This window comes from Coregonus clupeaformis, chromosome 25 (assembly GCF_020615455.1).
Source record: "Coregonus clupeaformis isolate EN_2021a chromosome 25, ASM2061545v1, whole genome shotgun sequence".
NCBI classification, from domain to species: domain Eukaryota; kingdom Metazoa; phylum Chordata; class Actinopteri; order Salmoniformes; family Salmonidae; genus Coregonus; species Coregonus clupeaformis.
Window position 1 is genome coordinate 35,936,212 of NC_059216.1, and position 16,987 is coordinate 35,953,198.

The following is a 16,987-nucleotide window of genomic DNA, read 5'->3' on the forward strand; positions in this document are numbered from 1 at the left end:
AATAGTGCCATATTGGATACTTATCGAGTCTACTTCTCCTCCTCTCTTCTCTCCCCTCTCCTCCTCACAGCTGAAAGAGTTTGAGACCCAGAGCAGACAGACCTGCAGCACTGATCTTACAGAATGGCCTGATGCTCCCAGTCCAACCCTGAACGAGTCCTCCAACTGCAATGTAAGTGTCGCTGATAACTCATGGATATAAGTGTTGTCACTCTGTATGTGTTTGGTGTATACAGTATGAGTTCATCGTTCTGCCATCTAACAAGGCTAGTGAGGTGTTTATGCCCCTCCCTCTCTCTCCCCCCCTCTCTCTCTCTCTCTCTCTCTCTCTCTCTCTCTCTCTCTCTCTCTCTCTCCCCAACTCCCTTTCTCCCCAACTCCCTTTCTCTCTCTCTCTCTCTCTCTCTCTCTCTCACTCTCTCCCCCTCTCTCTCTCTCACTCTCTCCCCCCTCTCTCTAATCACTCTCTCCCCCCTCTCTCTCTCTCTCTCTCTCTCTCTATGAACCGGGGGCCCCTGTAACCTGCCCACTCCAGGCCCTCTCCCAACAGGCAGGCCATCCAGGCAGTCCTCTATTCATCCCAGTCAAAGCGCCTGCTAACCCCTATTGTGCTGCTGTGAGTGGGTGGATTCAGCACTGTGCTGTGTTATGCAGGCCGCAGCTCTTTTCTGCATGGTTGGGGTGATTAGGGGGCTCAGGTCCAGCCCAAATATTTCAGATTCATCTGGATGGCCTCACTCTGTTTCTCGCTCTGTCATCTCTCCACACTGGCGTTTTCTCTATCCTCCCACTGTCACTTTTTTAAAACCTAATTCTCTGTTTGTAGTGTATCCCCATCAAAACCAAAGTGTTTGCGCTTTTGAGCTTTGAATCGATATTTGAAATTGATGCAAATTTTCCTGGAGACGTCACTTGTTTTCCTGCTAGTTCTTGGCTCCATGTTGTAGCCACAGCTTCTAACTTCAACTTTATCTGCCAAATATTAGAAAATACTTTGAACTGAACAACTGTTCTTTGTGTCTTTCTTTGAGCTTGCTCAAGAACAATTTACAACTATAGTGCTGTAAATAATAGATTGCTTTCTCAAACATTTTGAATATGATCTATTTTTTGCCAAGATGAAGCCTGCTCTAGACATTGCTGTACCTCAGGCAGAATAGGCATGATATTTAATGGTTCAAGATGCTATGCATACTATGATGTAGCCTGTATAAAAGCCCCTGAATTTGGTGGACATTTTAAGTGCTCACATCTCACCAAGATGAGATGATCTGCGACAAGAGACTACAAAGATGAGCCCATGTGGTTAGATGTCTGCTAGGCTATATTTAAGAAATGATAACCATGGTTTCTTTTTCTCCTCTGGTCCACAGCTGTAGCTTTCACATATGGTTTATTTCTCACTAACTCTATGGTTAGCTGTAGCACATACAGTATGTCATCATAAGCATATAAAAAGAGGTGGGAAAGCTTCTGAGTTTCTAGCTGTGGTGTGCATAAACTATTGATCCGCTGTGAATAAACTGACGTTTTTTTTCTGACCACTGTCCCAGGCCCTAAATATGAGATGGTATTTTTTGGTCTGACACTTCTAACTGCTCAGTCCTCTGACATTCATTCAAGTAGATGGGGAATTCCAGCTTGCAAACCTTTCGTTTTCTAGCACAAACCGCTGAGTCAAACAGGCTGACCACAGTGCCTATACATAGACTGCAGGTATACACTGCAGTTTAATACTTCAATATTTATATTGAGGTCATATGCTGCATGCAGTCTCTACCTCAACAATAATAGAGCTATGTTCCAATTGCATTTCTCGGAAAGGGTGGAGAATTGTACTAATACAAACTTTACTTATAAACAGGTCAAATAAACATTGAAATAGGTTCCAAATAGCTTCAGAGCTACTGACGGACTCTTTTTATCATCCTTACCCACTTTTAACTGGGTCTCATCTCCTTCCCCACTACTGGCCTTCTAACCCGGTTTGTCTGTCATCTTCAGTCATGTGAGCTGTCGGATGGTGAACAGGAGGAGTCCGGGACGTTCAGACGGCTCCATAAGCTGGTCAGCTCCAGTCGCAGGGTCCGCAAGAAGCTCATCAGGATTGACGAGTCCAAGAAGCCTGGGTCTGAGGGTGAGACGGGTCACTGCACGAGTCTTACGACAAGCCCGAACACTCTTAGAATAAAGGGTTCCAAAAGGGTTCTGCGGCTGTCCCCATAGGAGAGAACCCTTTTGGGTTCCATGAGGTACCCTATGTGGAAAGGGTTCTACCTGGAACTATAAGGGTTCTACCTGGAACCAAGAGGGGTTCTTCAAAGGGTTCTCCTATGGGGAGAACCCTTTTTGGTTCTAGATAGCACCTTTTTTTCAACGAGTGTAGGGTGAAGATTAGGGCAAGACCATAGTGCACCAGATATGATTAGGATAAGTCCCATTAGGGTGCAGATGTGAACCTTTAAATAGTCTGTAGTCTATACCCAACAAACTATTTTGTTGTTGTTATCTAGAGCTTGTTTAAAAAAAGACTACTACTACTAATCCAAGTTGAGTTGTTGTCATCCATTGCACATCACGTTGTTTTGACATTCCCTGACTGCCACAAACATGTCCTTACTCCTGTCACCTCCCCTGTCTCTCCCAGAGTCTCTGAGTATGGTCGGGCCTGTCCTGGGTGATGCCATGTCCTCTCTGTCCCTGTACTCTGGGGTTCAGAAGAAGCAGTCTGGGGGGTGCCACAACGTTGACTCCCTGGCCTCCGCCCTGCGCGACCAGCTGACTTATGACCTTCGAGACTCGGACAGCCTGACCACCTCCCCCTCCTCCTCCTCCTTGGACACCTGCAGCAGCAACACACACACCCACAGCCTGGATACAGTCTCCAGCGCCACCCAGCGACTGTTCACAGCCTTCAGTAAGACAGGTGAAGCAAGTCACACAATTTTCTTCAGGAAAATTACCCTTTCTATTACATTTACATTTACATTTTAGTCATTTAGCAGACGCTCTTATCCAGAGCGACTTACATGAGCAATTAGGGTTAAGTGCCTTGCTCAAGGGCACATCGACAGATTTTTCACCTAGTCGGCTCGGGGATTAGAACCAGCGACCTTTCGGTTACTGGCACAACGCTCTTAACCACTAAGCTACCTGCCGCTATGACAACATTTTAACAAAGCTTCAATTGCTACTTATATCCCAGTGATTTTTTTATGTGATCTATTTTTGGTTCCAAGCACCCTTCATTTGTTTAAGCAAGAGGATAAGAGTTGAGCACGTTCTCTCCTTTTACCTGATGATGTAGAAGGATCCAGCCCAGCCTGTAGCCCAGGGAGACACCCGGACACAGGCCCCAGCGGGGACGTGAGGGCAGTGGGAGTCGGAGGTAGTGGTTCCTCCCTGTCAGAGATAGAGGTCGGTGGTGGAGAGGATGGACCCAGGATGCCCCGGTCAGTCACGGATGGAGAGATCAGGAGAGTACTCAGCTACCATGGGGTGAGTAACGTTTGGCTGCATCCCAAATGGCCACCTATTCCCTATATAGTGCACTACCCATATGGCTCTGGTCAAAAGTAGTGACCTATATAGGGAATAGGGTGCTGTTTGGGACTTAGTGAATGGACTGTGTATTCTCTATATCTTTAGTCAGGGACAGTTCAGCCTGGGTGACAGTTTCTGCTCCCTTGCCAACTCCTTATGGAATTGTAATGTTTGGCTTGACAATGACAGCCATTGAGTTGGCATGAGCACAAACAGATCTGGGACCATGCTAGGACCGGTTGGATGTTCACTCAGTCCAAAGCTATTGTCACAATGAACCACACTGTCTTATGTGCTTGATTAATGAACCTGTCAATATCTCCATTTGGAAGTGATATTTTTAAGGTGATTTATTCCTTTGTTTCACAGAGAACCTGTAGCTTTGGCGGGTTTGATCTGACCAACCGGTCTCTGCACATGGTCAACAGAGATCAGGAACTCACTGTAAGTAGTTTAACAATCATTTGAATCATTGAGTTGGGATTTTTTTGTTTTCCAATGCCTTTGTTTCCGGACCTCCCATACTTCATACTAACTTTAGAACAAAGATGGGGATGCCAGTGTGAAAGGCGTAGTCAAGTCTCCACAGACGAACCATCGAATCTCTTTGGGCAAGAAAGTGAAGTCTGTGAAAGAGACCATGAGAAAACGCATCTCCAAGAGATACCACTGCTCTCTCGCTGAACAGGTATGTCAGACTTGATGCAAATCGTATGCAAAATGATCCAGTGGTCAAACCGTACTTACACACTAGCTTGTGTACCTGGTGGCAATTTGTTGTACTTGGTTCATGACGATCGGGAGATTTAAGCTGGAGTAAACATGTAGTAACCATGTAATAAACCTGTAGTAACCATGTCTTCTTGCCTTCCAGTCCAGCCCAGACCGTATGTCCAGCGGGCCCCAGTCCCCCCACAGCCACACAGACACAGACTCATTGGAGAAACCCAAGCTGAAAGCTGGAGGGTCAGTAGAGAGCCTGAGGAGCTCCCTCAGTGGACAGAGCTCCATGAGTAAGTACCACGTGTGTTTGGGGGTAGGTGTGGGGTCTGTCTGGGTCCACATTTATTTGTCTTATATGTGGCCTATATTCAGCCTTAGTTCCAAAGTGAAACAGCAGGCAGAACAGACAACTATTGCATGTTTATTTACCATAGATCTTGATGTGGTTTAGTTCCTTTGAATGACCATCTCATCTCGTTGTCTGCAGGTGGTCAGACAGTGGGCACCACAGACTCCTCCAACAGCAACAGAGAGAGTGTGAAGTCTGAGGATGGAGAGGAGGATGAGCTTCCCTACAGAGGACCCTTCTGTGGTCGAGCCACGGTGCACACCGACTTCACCCCCAGCCCCTACGACACTGACTCTCTCAAACTGAAGGTAACGAACGCACACACACACACATTATCCAAACGGACCAATCACAGTGTTTGTTCTTGTTTTGCAGAGAGGTGATGTCATTGACATCATCAGCAAGCCTCCAATGGGGACATGGATGGGCCTGTTGAACAGTAAGGTGGGAACCTTTAAGTTCATCTACGTGGACGTTCTGGCTGAGGAGGAAGACAAACCTAAACGCAACCGACGGAGGAGGAAGGGACGGCAGCCCAAACCCACCTCTGTAGAGGAACTCCTGGAACGCATCAACCTCAAAGTACAGTATAAACACAGACAAACTCACACACTCAACCTCATAGAAACAACCCTACAGTAATTGTAGACACTCACACACTTGAATACTGTTAATATCCTCCTCCTTTTGTGATATATATAAGTTGGCTACGTGACCAAAGCCTTCCCCTATCCTTTGCCCCAGGAGCACCTGCCCACTTTCCTCTTCAACGGCTATGAGGACCTGGATACCTTTAAGCTTCTGGAAGAGGAGGATCTAGACGAGCTGGACATCGGAGACCCTCAACACAGAGCTGTGCTGCTCACCGCTGTCGAGCTACTGCAGGAGTACGACGGTTAGTACACACACTGATAGACACACACACAGAAACACACACGTACATAGACACCAGAGGATGCTGGTGGGAGGAGCTATAGGAGGACGGGCTCGTTGTAATGGCTGGAATGGAATTGATTGAACTTTTTCAAATATGGAAACCAGGTTTGACTCCGTTCCACTGACGTCCCTCTGCTGGTGTTGTTGTGCTCTACAGGTAGCAGCGACCCGGACCGTAGCGGCCAGTCAGGGGGTTCTCAGGAGAAGCTGTTACTGGACCGTCGGGGCCCACTGGGGGACTCCCCACGAGACTCTGGCTGCTACGAGAGCAACGAGAATCTGGAGAACGGTAACGACAGCCTGACTCGACACTGACTCTCCTCTTCTTCATCCTCTTCTTGCTGCCATGGGTCTTCTCCAACCTCCTCAATTCTCTATCTAAAGGCTATGGGCTCCTAATTTTGGATCAGTTTTGCCTTTTAGATCTTATGAATATGATTATATAGACAGCAGGGGGACCTGATCCTAGATCAGCACTCTTACTCAGAGCTTTTTGAATACAGGCACTAATCTTCTCTTTTTTGTTGTTTTTGTTGTTGTTGCAAGAATTCATTTTCCCTTCATTCAAAACGGGGGAGAACTGAACTGATGAGATGGTATCTATCTCTGCCTGTGTAGAGAAGACTGGGAGAGGACAGCTAACTCTTTTACACTCACTCAGTAACTAAATGATTTTCAGAGACCTGTACTACTGTATGTGTTCTGTAGGGCTGTTTCTAGACCTATACAGGAATAGTTCTGTCTTAGTGTACTGCGTGATGGTGGTTTTGCATTTGCTGAAAATGGTGACTGTTGAACCAAAGGTGTGACGATAAGCTGTAGTAAAAAATTAAATACTTGTCCGTACTACTTACATATTTACTGTGAAAGCTTGCTTTATTTGATAACTATACCATTCTTATTGTGGTTGTTTGCTTTGGTTTTAGTCTAACGTAATAACGTATAACCTAATAAATGGTGCTGATATGGAAGGCTGTTGTGAATGTCAACAGCCTCAGTGGAGAGTTTGATGTCAGAGTATTTTCCACACTTGTATATTTCTCTCAAGGTTTTTGTGTGTATATTTTTCTAGTTCATATGTTGCACAATATTTTATGATGTGCCTAAATACAGACCTGCATTATGCAAATAATTTCAGATTAAGATTTACTAAGTGGTTCAATTATACTTGTTAAAATGGGGGTGCAACATTTTTTGTACAACAATAATTGTGGGTGCATCAAAATGCATAGTTGTGACTGAAACAAATTATTAAAATGTCTAAGAGATAAGCTGTGTATTAGAGTTGAGGAAACCTTAAAATCTGTGTTAAATACAGCTCATTGCAATCTTCCCATAGCACTTCTGATGCTAGGAGTAATACTGGCCTAGATATATTAGGCTAAGTCCAAATGGCACCCTTTTCCTTTTGACCAAGGCCCATAGTGCACTACATACAGTGAGGGAAAAATGTATTTGATCCTCTGCTGATTTTGTACGTTTGCCCACTGACAAAGACATGATCAGTCTATAATTTTAATGGTAGGTTTATTTGAACAGTGAGAGACAGAATAACAACAAAGAAATCCAGAAAAACACATGTCAAAAATGTTATAAATTGATTTGCATTTTAATGAGTGAAATAAGTATTTGACTCCTCTGCAAAACATGACTTAGTACTTGGTGGCAATCACAGAGGTCAGACGTTTCTTGTAGTTGGCCACCAGGTTTGCACACAGCTCAGGAGGGATTTTGTCCCACTCCTCTTTGCAGATCTTCTCCAAGTCATTAAGGTTTCGTGGCTGACGTTTGGCAACTCGAACCTTCAGCTCCCTCCACAGATTTTCTATGGGATTAAGGTCTGGAGACTGGCTAGGCCACTCCAGGACCTTAATGTGCTTCTTCTTGAGCCACTCCTTTGTTGCCTTGGCCGTGTGTTTTGGGTCATTGTCATGCTGGAATACCCATCCACGACCCATTTTCAATGCCCTGGCTGAGGGAAGGAGGTTCTCACCCAAGATTTGATGGTACATGGACCCGTCCATCGTCCCTTTGTTGCGGTGAAGTTGTCCTGTCCCCTTAGCAGAAAACCACCCCCAAAGCATAATGTTTCCACCTCCATGTTTGACGTGGGGATGGTATTCTTGGGGTCATAGGCAGCATTCCTCCTCCTCCTCCAAACACGGCGAGTTGAGTTGATGCCAAAGAGCTCGATTTTGGTCTCATCTGACCACAACACTTTCACCCAGTTCTCCTCTGAATCATTCAGATGTTCATTGGCAAACATCAGACGGGCCTGTATATGTGCTTTCTTGAGCAGGGGGACCTTGCGGGCGCTGCAGGATTTCAGTCCTTCACGGCGTAGTGTGTTACCAATTGTTTTCTTGGTGACTATGGTCCCAGCTGCCTTGAGATCATTGACAAGATACTCCCGTGTAGTTCTGGGCTGATTCCTCACCGTTCTCATGATCATTGCAACTCCACGAGGTGAGATCTTGCATGGAGCCCCAGGCCGAGGGAGATTGACAGTTCTTTTGTGTTTCTTCCATTTGCGAATAATCGCACCAACTGTCACCTTCTCACCAAGCTGCTTGGCGATGGTCTTGTAGCCCATTCCAGCCTTGTGTAGGTCTACAATCTTGTTCCTGACATCCTTGGAGAGCTCTTTGGTCTTGGCCATGGTGGAGAGTTTGGAATCTGATTGATTGATTGCTTCTGTGGACAGGTGTCTTTTATACAGGTAACAAACTGAGATTAGGAGCACTCCCTTTAAGAGTGCTCCTAATCTCAGCTCGTTACCTGTATAAAAGACACCTGGGAGCCAGAAATATTTCTAAATGAGAGGGGGTCAAATACTTATTTCCCTCATTAAAATGCAAATCAATTTATAACATTTTTTACATGCGTTTTTCTGGATTTTTTTGTTGTTATTCTGTCTCTCACTGTTCAAATAAACCTACCATTAAAATTATAGACTGATCATTTCTTTGTCAGTGGGCAAACGTACAAAATCAGCAGGGGATCAAATACTTTTTTCCCTCACTGTAGGTAATAGGGTACCCATTGGGACATAACGACAGTCTTTGAGCAGTTCTGAAGTGTGCCACTGTCCGAGTGAGAGCCCAGGGATGGAATAAACTGCTCGGTGGTGTACTAGTCTGGCCTGTCTGCCTGCTTATTTCTGCCTCCTTTCACTTCACTCACCATCAATTCCTACTGGACAGGCATGCTTTGTATTCCAGTCAACTTTCACAATTCAATAAATACTTTTATTTTTTTATTTTCTGTTACTCATGTATTTCTATTTTCCTCTGGAAAGAGCTTCATATAATAAAGTAAGTAACAAATGATCTGCATTATGCACACACCTGTACCTGTTTGTTTCAGGAGGGACGGGCAAAAAGACGTCTTCTTCCATGAGCAGGTCCTCAGCTGGTTTTGAATCCAGTCACCTCCCATCCCCAGAGTCCCCCGGCCTCCCCCTCACCCCAACCCACCCCAGCCTCCCCCTGACCCACCCCAGCAAGACCACCTTACAGACCAGACCAGAGCACCAGTCCTCTACCTTACCATCTCTAGGCGCCTCCATGACCAGCTGCAACCTTCTGAGCCCAGGCAGGAGCCAGAGTCACACCCACAGAGCCATGCCACTGAGGAGCTGGAGCTGTGAGTACCTGGGGCTGCTGAGACCCTGCCTCTACCTGGGGGAGCTCCACTCAGACCAGGTCCTCCACACCACTGAGCTCCACACCCTGGAAGGCCTGAAGCCAGCTCATACCACCATGTCCAAGGCTGAGGGACAGGGCTACCCTACACAAGAGGAGGCCCTACAGCAGTTGTTGACACACTCTGAAGGATCCTCCCTACCCTCACAACCACTGCTCACCTCACCTTGTAGTGGTCTGTCTGATACGTTAGAGTTGGACATGGGAGTTCCCAGGTTAACAGGCCTTCTTCCACGCACCCACCTCAAAATATCCCCTCCAGCACCAAGACATAGGCCCAAGCATCGTTCAGCCAAGCCTTTCCTGTCAAACCCATGTACACCATTATCACCCCCAGCACTGACCAGTGACGGTGGTAGTGCCTGTAAACTCTTCTCTTTAAATGGCACCTCTTTAAAGGATGACGTTATTACAGAGGCAGCAACCCAACCGTGCAGCTCAGACTGTGACCTTGCAGATTCTCCTCTCCAGTCTGAAGCCCACAGGACGCAGCCTGCTGGGGGAATGAAAACTATGCCTGTCAGGTCGGTCAACCTGGGATCCCTCCTGGAGGAAAGACTGGAGTCAGAGGGGATAGATCTGACAGCGGAGCCCTTCTCTGACAAGGTACGCCCTCACCACATATACAGTACTGGTGGTAGTACCATGGTAGTACTATTCTCATGCAGTACTAAGAAGTACTATGGTAGCACTATGCTCACTCAGGATTAAGCAGCAGTACTATGCTCATACATTTCAATGTGTGTCCATGTAATTACTGTGTTCAGTTACATAAGGTATCCACAGTGCTGTCTACATGCAAAAGGGTACACAACACATTCACTGGCTTCCTCACAAATGGCACCCTATTCCCTATATAGTGCACTACTTTTGGCCAGGGCCCATAGCACTATATAGGGAATAGGGTGCCATTTGGTACAGACTCACAGTGTTGCCCCTTTAAGCCCAGTGTTTCACTCTGACCTATCTCCACCTGCAGTATGGTCGCTATGGAATCCCCCAGTCTCTGGTCCAGAGGTACTCCACTGAGCTGAACCAGCCTCTAACAGAGACCATGCATGCCATGGACCTGCTCAGACTCACACAGCTCCGCAAGCAGCAGCGCATGGCAGTGAGTGACCTTTTATACTACTACAGTCTTAATTTGTTCATTTTTTTTGAACATTTAAATAAGTTCAGCTCGGGGTAGCATTATCTAAATGACACTGCTCTAAATGGCTTTTCCTATCCTCCATACCCCCAGGTGTGTCAAAAGCCACAGACCCTAGCGCATGGACTAACAGCAGTGACACAAATATAATTTACTGCAGCTTACTGGGTTTCCTATCAAGGTGTCGTATCAAGTAATTTACCTTTAACCCTGTTTGATTCTAAACTAATATGAACGTTGCCAAGCTGTCATGTTAATAGTGTACATGAAATACTGTGACTGAGGACTACTGATTTTTTTCATTTGTATATTGTGTACGGTTGAGTGCCATTAAAGCAATACAAAACAATGTCTTTCAGTGTACCTTTTCTGGAAAGTTAAAATGTATAAAAAAATCTGAGACATCTGAACATAAAACATGATTTATAACAATACTAACTGAAATGTCTATGTGCCGTACTGTTCTACTGCAGCGATGATCTTTTGCTTGTCTGAAATATCCTTCTCCTGAGGGGTTTTGGCTATGTTTAAAAAACAAAGTACTGTTCAGTAGAATCCAGAAATGCATTAATTAAATGTAATTAGTCTTGGTAGCATCCAAAACATTCAAATGACATAACATTATTTCACAGTAGAGATTAAATTCATAAAATCAATTGCATTTTATATCAAGCCGGCAAAATCTCAACTCTTGCATTCATTAAATTATTAATGTGCAATGACAGGTATCACTAATTGTGACTCAAAAATGTGCATACCAAGTGAATAGATCATATCATTTCATGATTTTTTATTTTATTTATTTTATATACAGTGGGGAGAACAAGTATTTGATACACTGCCGATTTTGTAGGTTTTACTACTTACAAAGCATGTAGAGGTCTGTCATTTTTATCATAGGTACACTTCAACTGTGAGAGACGGAATCTAAAACAAAAATCCAGAAAATCACATTGTATGATTTTTAAGTAATTAATTTGCATTTTATTGCATGACATAAGTATTTGATCACCTACCAACCAGTAAGAATTCCGGCTCTCACAGACCTGTTAGTTTTTCTTTAAGAAGCCCTCCTGTTCTCCACTCATTACCTGTATTAACTGCACCTGTTTGAACTCATTACCTGTATAAAAGACACCTGTCCACACACTCAATCAAACAGACTCCAACCTCTCCACAATGGCCAAGACTAGAGAGCTGTGTAAGGACATCAGGGATAAAATTGTAGACCTGCACAAGGCTGGGATGGGCTACAGGAAAATAGGCAAGCAGCTTGGTGAGAAGGCAACAACTGTTGGCGCAATTATTAGAAAATGGAAGAAGTTCAAGATGACGGTCAATCACCCTCGGTCTGGGGCTCCATGCAAGATCTCACCTCGTGGGGCATCAATGATCATGAGGAAGGTGAGGGATCAGCGCAGAACTACACGGCAGGACCTGGTCAATGACCTGAAGAGAGCTGGGACCACAGCCTCAAAGAAAACCATTAGTAACACACTACGCCGTCATGGATTAAAATCCTGCAGCGCACGCAAGGTCCCCCTGCTCAAGCCAGCGCATGTCCAGGCCCGTCTGAAGTTTGCCAATGACCATCTGGATGATCCAGAGGAGGAATGGGAGAAGGTCATGTGGTCTGATGAGACAAAAATAGAGCTTTTTGGTCTAAACTCCACTCGCCGTGTTTGGAGGAAGAAGAAGGATGAGTACAACCCCAAGAACACCATCCCAACCGTGAAGCATGGAGGTGGAAACATCATTCTTTGGGGATGCTTTTCTGCAAAGGGGACAGGACGACTGCACCGTATTGAGGGGGAGGATGGATGGGGCCATGTATCGCGAGATCTTGGCCAACAACCTCCTTCCCTCAGTAAGAGCATTGAAGATGGGTCGTGGCTGGGTCTTCCAGCATGACAACGACCCCGAAACACACAGCCAGGGCAACTAAGGAGTGGCTCCGTAAGAAGCATCTCAAGGTCCTGGAGTGGCCTAGCCAGTCTCCAGACCTGAACCCAATAGAAAATCTTTGGAGAGAGCTGAAAGTCCGTATTGCCCAGCGACAGCCCCGAAACCTGAAGGATCTGGAGAAGGTCTGTATGGAGGAGTGGGCCAAAATCCCTGCTGCAGTGTGTGCAAACCTGGTCAAGACCTACAGGAAATGTATGATCTCTGTAATTGCAAACAAAGGTTTCTGTACCAAATATTAAGTTCTGCTTTTCTGATGTATCAAATACTTATGTCATGCTATAAAATGCAAATTAATTACTTAAAAATCATACAATGTGATTTTCTGGATTTTGTTTTAGATTCCGTCTCTCACAGTTGAAGTGTACCTATGATTAAAATTACAGACCTCTACATTCTTTGTAAGTAGGAAAACCTGCAAAATCGGCAGTGTATCAAATACTTGTTCTCCCCACTGTATATGGGGGATACAACCTTCCCATCTCTGCAGATTTTGCTGCGAAGAGACAGTCATTAGATCATTTATTTCGGTACTGTCCATATGTAGCTTGTTTTGGTCCAGGAATGGCTGAAGAATTGCAACATTTACCTGGAGCTAACTCTGCAGATAGTACTACTGGGTGATTTGAAAAGTCATAGTCAATCGATCAATAATATAATACTTTTAGCAAAAATATTTATCTTTAATTTACAACCTGTAGAAACTGAGAATAGAAAGGTTCAGAACTTTTGTGAAACATCACAGCACATTTTAAAAATATATGGCAAAAAGAAATCCAATATGGATGGTGTTAAGAGATACAGTGAGGGGAAAAAAGTATTTGATCCCCTGCTGATTTTGTACGTTTGCCCACTGACAAAGAAATGATCAGTCTATAATTTTAATGGTAGGTTTATTTGAACAGTGAGAGACCAGAAAAATCCAGAAAAATGCATGTCAAAAATGTTATAAATTGATTAGCATTTTAATGACGGAAATAAGTATTTGACCCCCTCTCAATCAGAAAGATTTCTGGCTCCCAGGTGTCTTTTATACAGTTAACGATCTGAGATTAGGAGCACACTCTTAAAGGGAGTTCTCCTAATCTCAGCTTGTTACTTGTATAAAAGACACCTGTCCACAGAAGCAATCAATCAATCAGATTCCAAACTCTCCACCATGGCCAAGACCAAAGAGCTCTCCAAGGATGTCAGGGACAAGATTGTAGACCTACACAAGGCTGGAATGGGCTACAAGACCATCGCCAAGCAGCTTGGTGAGAAGGTCACAACAGTTGGTGCGATTATTCGCAAATGGAAGAAACACAAAAGAACTGTCAATCTCCCTCGGCCTGGGGCTCCATGCAAGATTTCACCTCGTGGAGTTGCAATGATCATGACAACAGTGAGGAATCAGCCCAGAACTACACGGGAGGATATTGTCAATGATCTCAAGGCAGCTGGGACCATAGTCACCAAGAAAACAATTGGTAACACACTACGCCGTGAAGGATTGAAATCCTGCAGTGCCCGCAAGGTCCCCCTGCTCAAGAAAGCACATATACAGGGCCGTCTGAAGTTTCCCAATGAACATCTGAATGATTCAGAGGAGAACTGGGTGAAAGTGTTGTGGTCAGATGAGACCAAAATCGAGCTCTTTGGCATCAACTCAACTCGCCGTGTTTGGAGGAGGAGGAATGCTGCCTATGACACCAAGAACACCATCCCCACCGTCAAACATGGAGGTGGAAACATTATGCTTTGGGGGTGTTTTTCTGCTAAGGGGACAGGACAACTTCACCGCATCAAAGGGACGATGGACGGCGCCATGTACCATCAAATCTTGGGTGAGAACCTCCTACCCTCAGCCAGGGCATTGAAAATAGGTCGTGGATGGGTATTCCAGCATGACAATGACCCACACACGGCCAAGGGAACAAAGGAGTGGCTCAAGAAGAAGCACATTAAGGTCCTGGAGTGGCCTAGCCAGTCTCCAGACCTTAATCCCATAGAAAATCTGTGGAGGGAGCTGAAGGTTCGAGTTGCCAAACGTCAGGCTCGAAATCTTAATGACTTGGAGAAGATTTGCAAAGAGGAGTGGGACAAAATCCCTCCTGAGCTGTGTGCAAACCTGGTGGCCAACTACAAGAAACGTCTGACCTCTGTGATTGCCAACAAGGGTTTTGCCACCAAGTACTAAGTCATGTTTTGCAGAGGGGTCAAATACTTATTTCCCTCATTAAAATGCAAATCAATTTATAACATTTTTGACATGTGTTTTTCTGGATTTTGTTGTTGTTATTCTCTCCCACTGTTCAAATAAACCTACCATTAAAATTATAGACTGATCATGTCTTTGTCAGTGGGCAAACGTACAAAATCAGCAGGGGATCAAATACTTTTTTCCCTCACTGTAGATTGGAGGGGTTGAATGGAGCTGAAGGGTGGGACTAATAACAACAAGATAACTCATGTGAAATATACTGTGTCCGTAAAATGTATATACAGTGGGGGAAAAAAGTATTTAGTCAGCCACCAATTGTGCAAGTTCTCCCACTTAAAAAGATGAGAGAGGCCTGTAATTTTCATCATAGGTACAAGTCAACTATGACAGGCAAAATGAGAAAAAAAAATCCAGAAAATCACATTGTAGGATTTTTAATGAATTTATTTTCATATTATGGTGGAAAATAAGTATTTGGTCATTAAGAAAAGTTTCTCAATACTTTGTTATATACCCTTTGTTGGCAATGACACAGGTCAAACGTTTTCTGTAAGTCTTCACAAGGTTTTCACACAGTTGCTGGTATTTTGGCCCATTCCTCCATGCAGATCTCCTCTAGAGCAGTGATGTTTTGGGGCTGTCGCTGGGCAACACAGACTTTCAACTCCCTCCAAAGATTTTCTATGGGGTTGAGATCTGGAGACTGGCTAGGCCACTCCAGGACCTTGAAATGCTTCTTACGAAGCCACTCCTTCGTTGCCTGGGCGGTGTGTTTGGGATCATTGTCATGCTGAAAGACCCAGCCACTTTTCATCTTCAATGCCCTTGCTGATGGAAGGAGGTTTTCACTCAAAATCTCACAATACATGGCCCCATTCATTCTTTCCTTTCCAGTCGTCCTGGTCCCTTTGCAGAAAAACAGCCCCAAAGCATGATGTTTTCACCCCCATGCTTCACAGTAGGTATGGTGTTCTTTGGATGCAACTCAGCATTCTTTGTCCTCCAAACACGATGAGTTGAGTTTTTACCAAAAAGTTATATTTTGGTTTCATCTGACCATATGACATTCTCCCAATCCTCTTCTGGATCATCCAAATGCACTCTAGCAAACTTCAGACGGGCCTGGACATGTACTAGCTTAAGCAGGGGGACACGTCTGGCACTGTAGGATTTGAGTCCCTGGCGGCGTAGTGTGTTACTGATGGTAGGCTTTGTTACTTTGGTCCCAGCTCTCTGCAGGTCATTCACTAGGTCCCCCCGTGTGGTTCTGGGATTTTTGCTCACCGTTCTTGTGATCATTTTGACCCCACGGGGTGAGATCTTGCGTGGAGCCCCAGATCGAGGGAGATTATCAGTGGTCTTGTATGTCTTCCATTTCCTAATAATTGCTCCCACAGTTGATTTCTTCAAACCAAGCTGCTTACCTATTGCAGATTCAGTCTTCCCAGCCTGGTGCAGGTCTACAAAATTTTTTCTGGTGTCCTTTGACAGCTCTTTGGTCTTGGCCATAGTGGAGTTTGGAGTGTGACTGTTTGAGGTTGTGGACAGGTGTCTTTTATACTGATAACAAGTTCAAACAGGTGCCATTAATACAGGTAACGAGTGGAGGACAGAGGAGCCTCTTAAAGAAGTTGTTACAGGTCTGTGAGAGCCAGAAATCTTGCTTGTTTGTAGGTGACCAAATACTTATTTTCCACCATAATTTGCAAATAAATTCATAAAAAATCCTACAATGTGATTTTCTGGATTTTTTTCTCCTCAATTTGTCTGTCATAGTTGACGTGTACATATGATGAAAATTACAGGCCTCTCATCTTTTTAAGTGGGAGAACTTGCACAATTGCTGGCTGACTAAATACTTTTTTCCCCCCACTGTAGGTTCAGAACTTTTGTTAAACAGCACAGTTAAAAATATATGACAAATAGAACTCAAACTGGATGGACATCACAAATAGATGGGAGGGGTTGAGGAAGGACAGGACTAAAAACAAACAAAATATAACTATTGTAAAATAGATAGTGTCAGTAAAATGTATATAGTATGTATAAGTGGGAAGTAGATGCCTAAGTGTTCATTAGTTCACTCCAATTAGGGGAGCGGTGGTAGGGTTAGTGGAAAATAATAAAGGAAAATAAATTTTAAAAATATGTATGTATGTGCATTCGGAAAGTATTCAAACCCTTTCACTTTTTCCACATTTTGTTATGTTATACACTACTGTTCAAAAGTTTGGGGTCACTTAGAAATGTCCTTATTTTTGAAAGAAAAACAATATTTTTGTCCATTAAAATAACATCAAATTGATCAGAAATACAGTGTAGACATTGTTAATGTTGTAAATGGCTATTGTAGCTGGAAACTGCTGATTTTTTATGGAATATCTACATAGGCGTACAGAGGCCCATTTATAAGCAAC

General features: G+C 44.3%; 1 protein-coding gene across 6 annotated transcripts in view; it reads left to right on the forward strand.

The window, feature by feature from the left end:
- LOC121539606 (SAM and SH3 domain-containing protein 1-like) overlaps window positions 1–10,758 on the forward strand; it is an 85,723-nt gene extending 74,965 nt beyond the window's left edge. For 4 of the 6 annotated variants that reach the window (XM_045207575.1, XM_045207578.1, XM_045207577.1 and 1 more), the window contains 14 exons: window positions 71–172; window positions 2,005–2,137; window positions 2,648–2,926; window positions 3,308–3,498; window positions 3,913–3,987; window positions 4,085–4,231; window positions 4,418–4,556; window positions 4,754–4,923; window positions 4,991–5,197; window positions 5,360–5,510; window positions 5,709–5,840; window positions 8,918–9,861; window positions 10,235–10,366; window positions 10,499–10,758. In XM_045207575.1, the coding sequence (XP_045063510.1) occupies window positions 71–172; window positions 2,005–2,137; window positions 2,648–2,926; window positions 3,308–3,498; window positions 3,913–3,987; window positions 4,085–4,231; window positions 4,418–4,556; window positions 4,754–4,923; window positions 4,991–5,197; window positions 5,360–5,510; window positions 5,709–5,840; window positions 8,918–9,861; window positions 10,235–10,366; window positions 10,499–10,555 (2,859 nt within the window). In that variant the 3' untranslated portion in view covers window positions 10,556–10,758. Of the gene's footprint in view, window positions 1–70; window positions 173–2,004; window positions 2,138–2,647; window positions 2,927–3,307; window positions 3,499–3,912; window positions 3,988–4,084; window positions 4,232–4,417; window positions 4,557–4,753; window positions 4,924–4,990; window positions 5,198–5,359; window positions 5,511–5,708; window positions 5,841–6,097; window positions 7,008–8,917; window positions 9,862–10,234; window positions 10,367–10,498 lie in introns of those variants that run through there. The other 2 variants (XM_045207576.1, XM_045207580.1) reach the window with 2 other exon arrangements.
- Window positions 10,759–16,987: the final 6,229 nt, after the last annotated feature.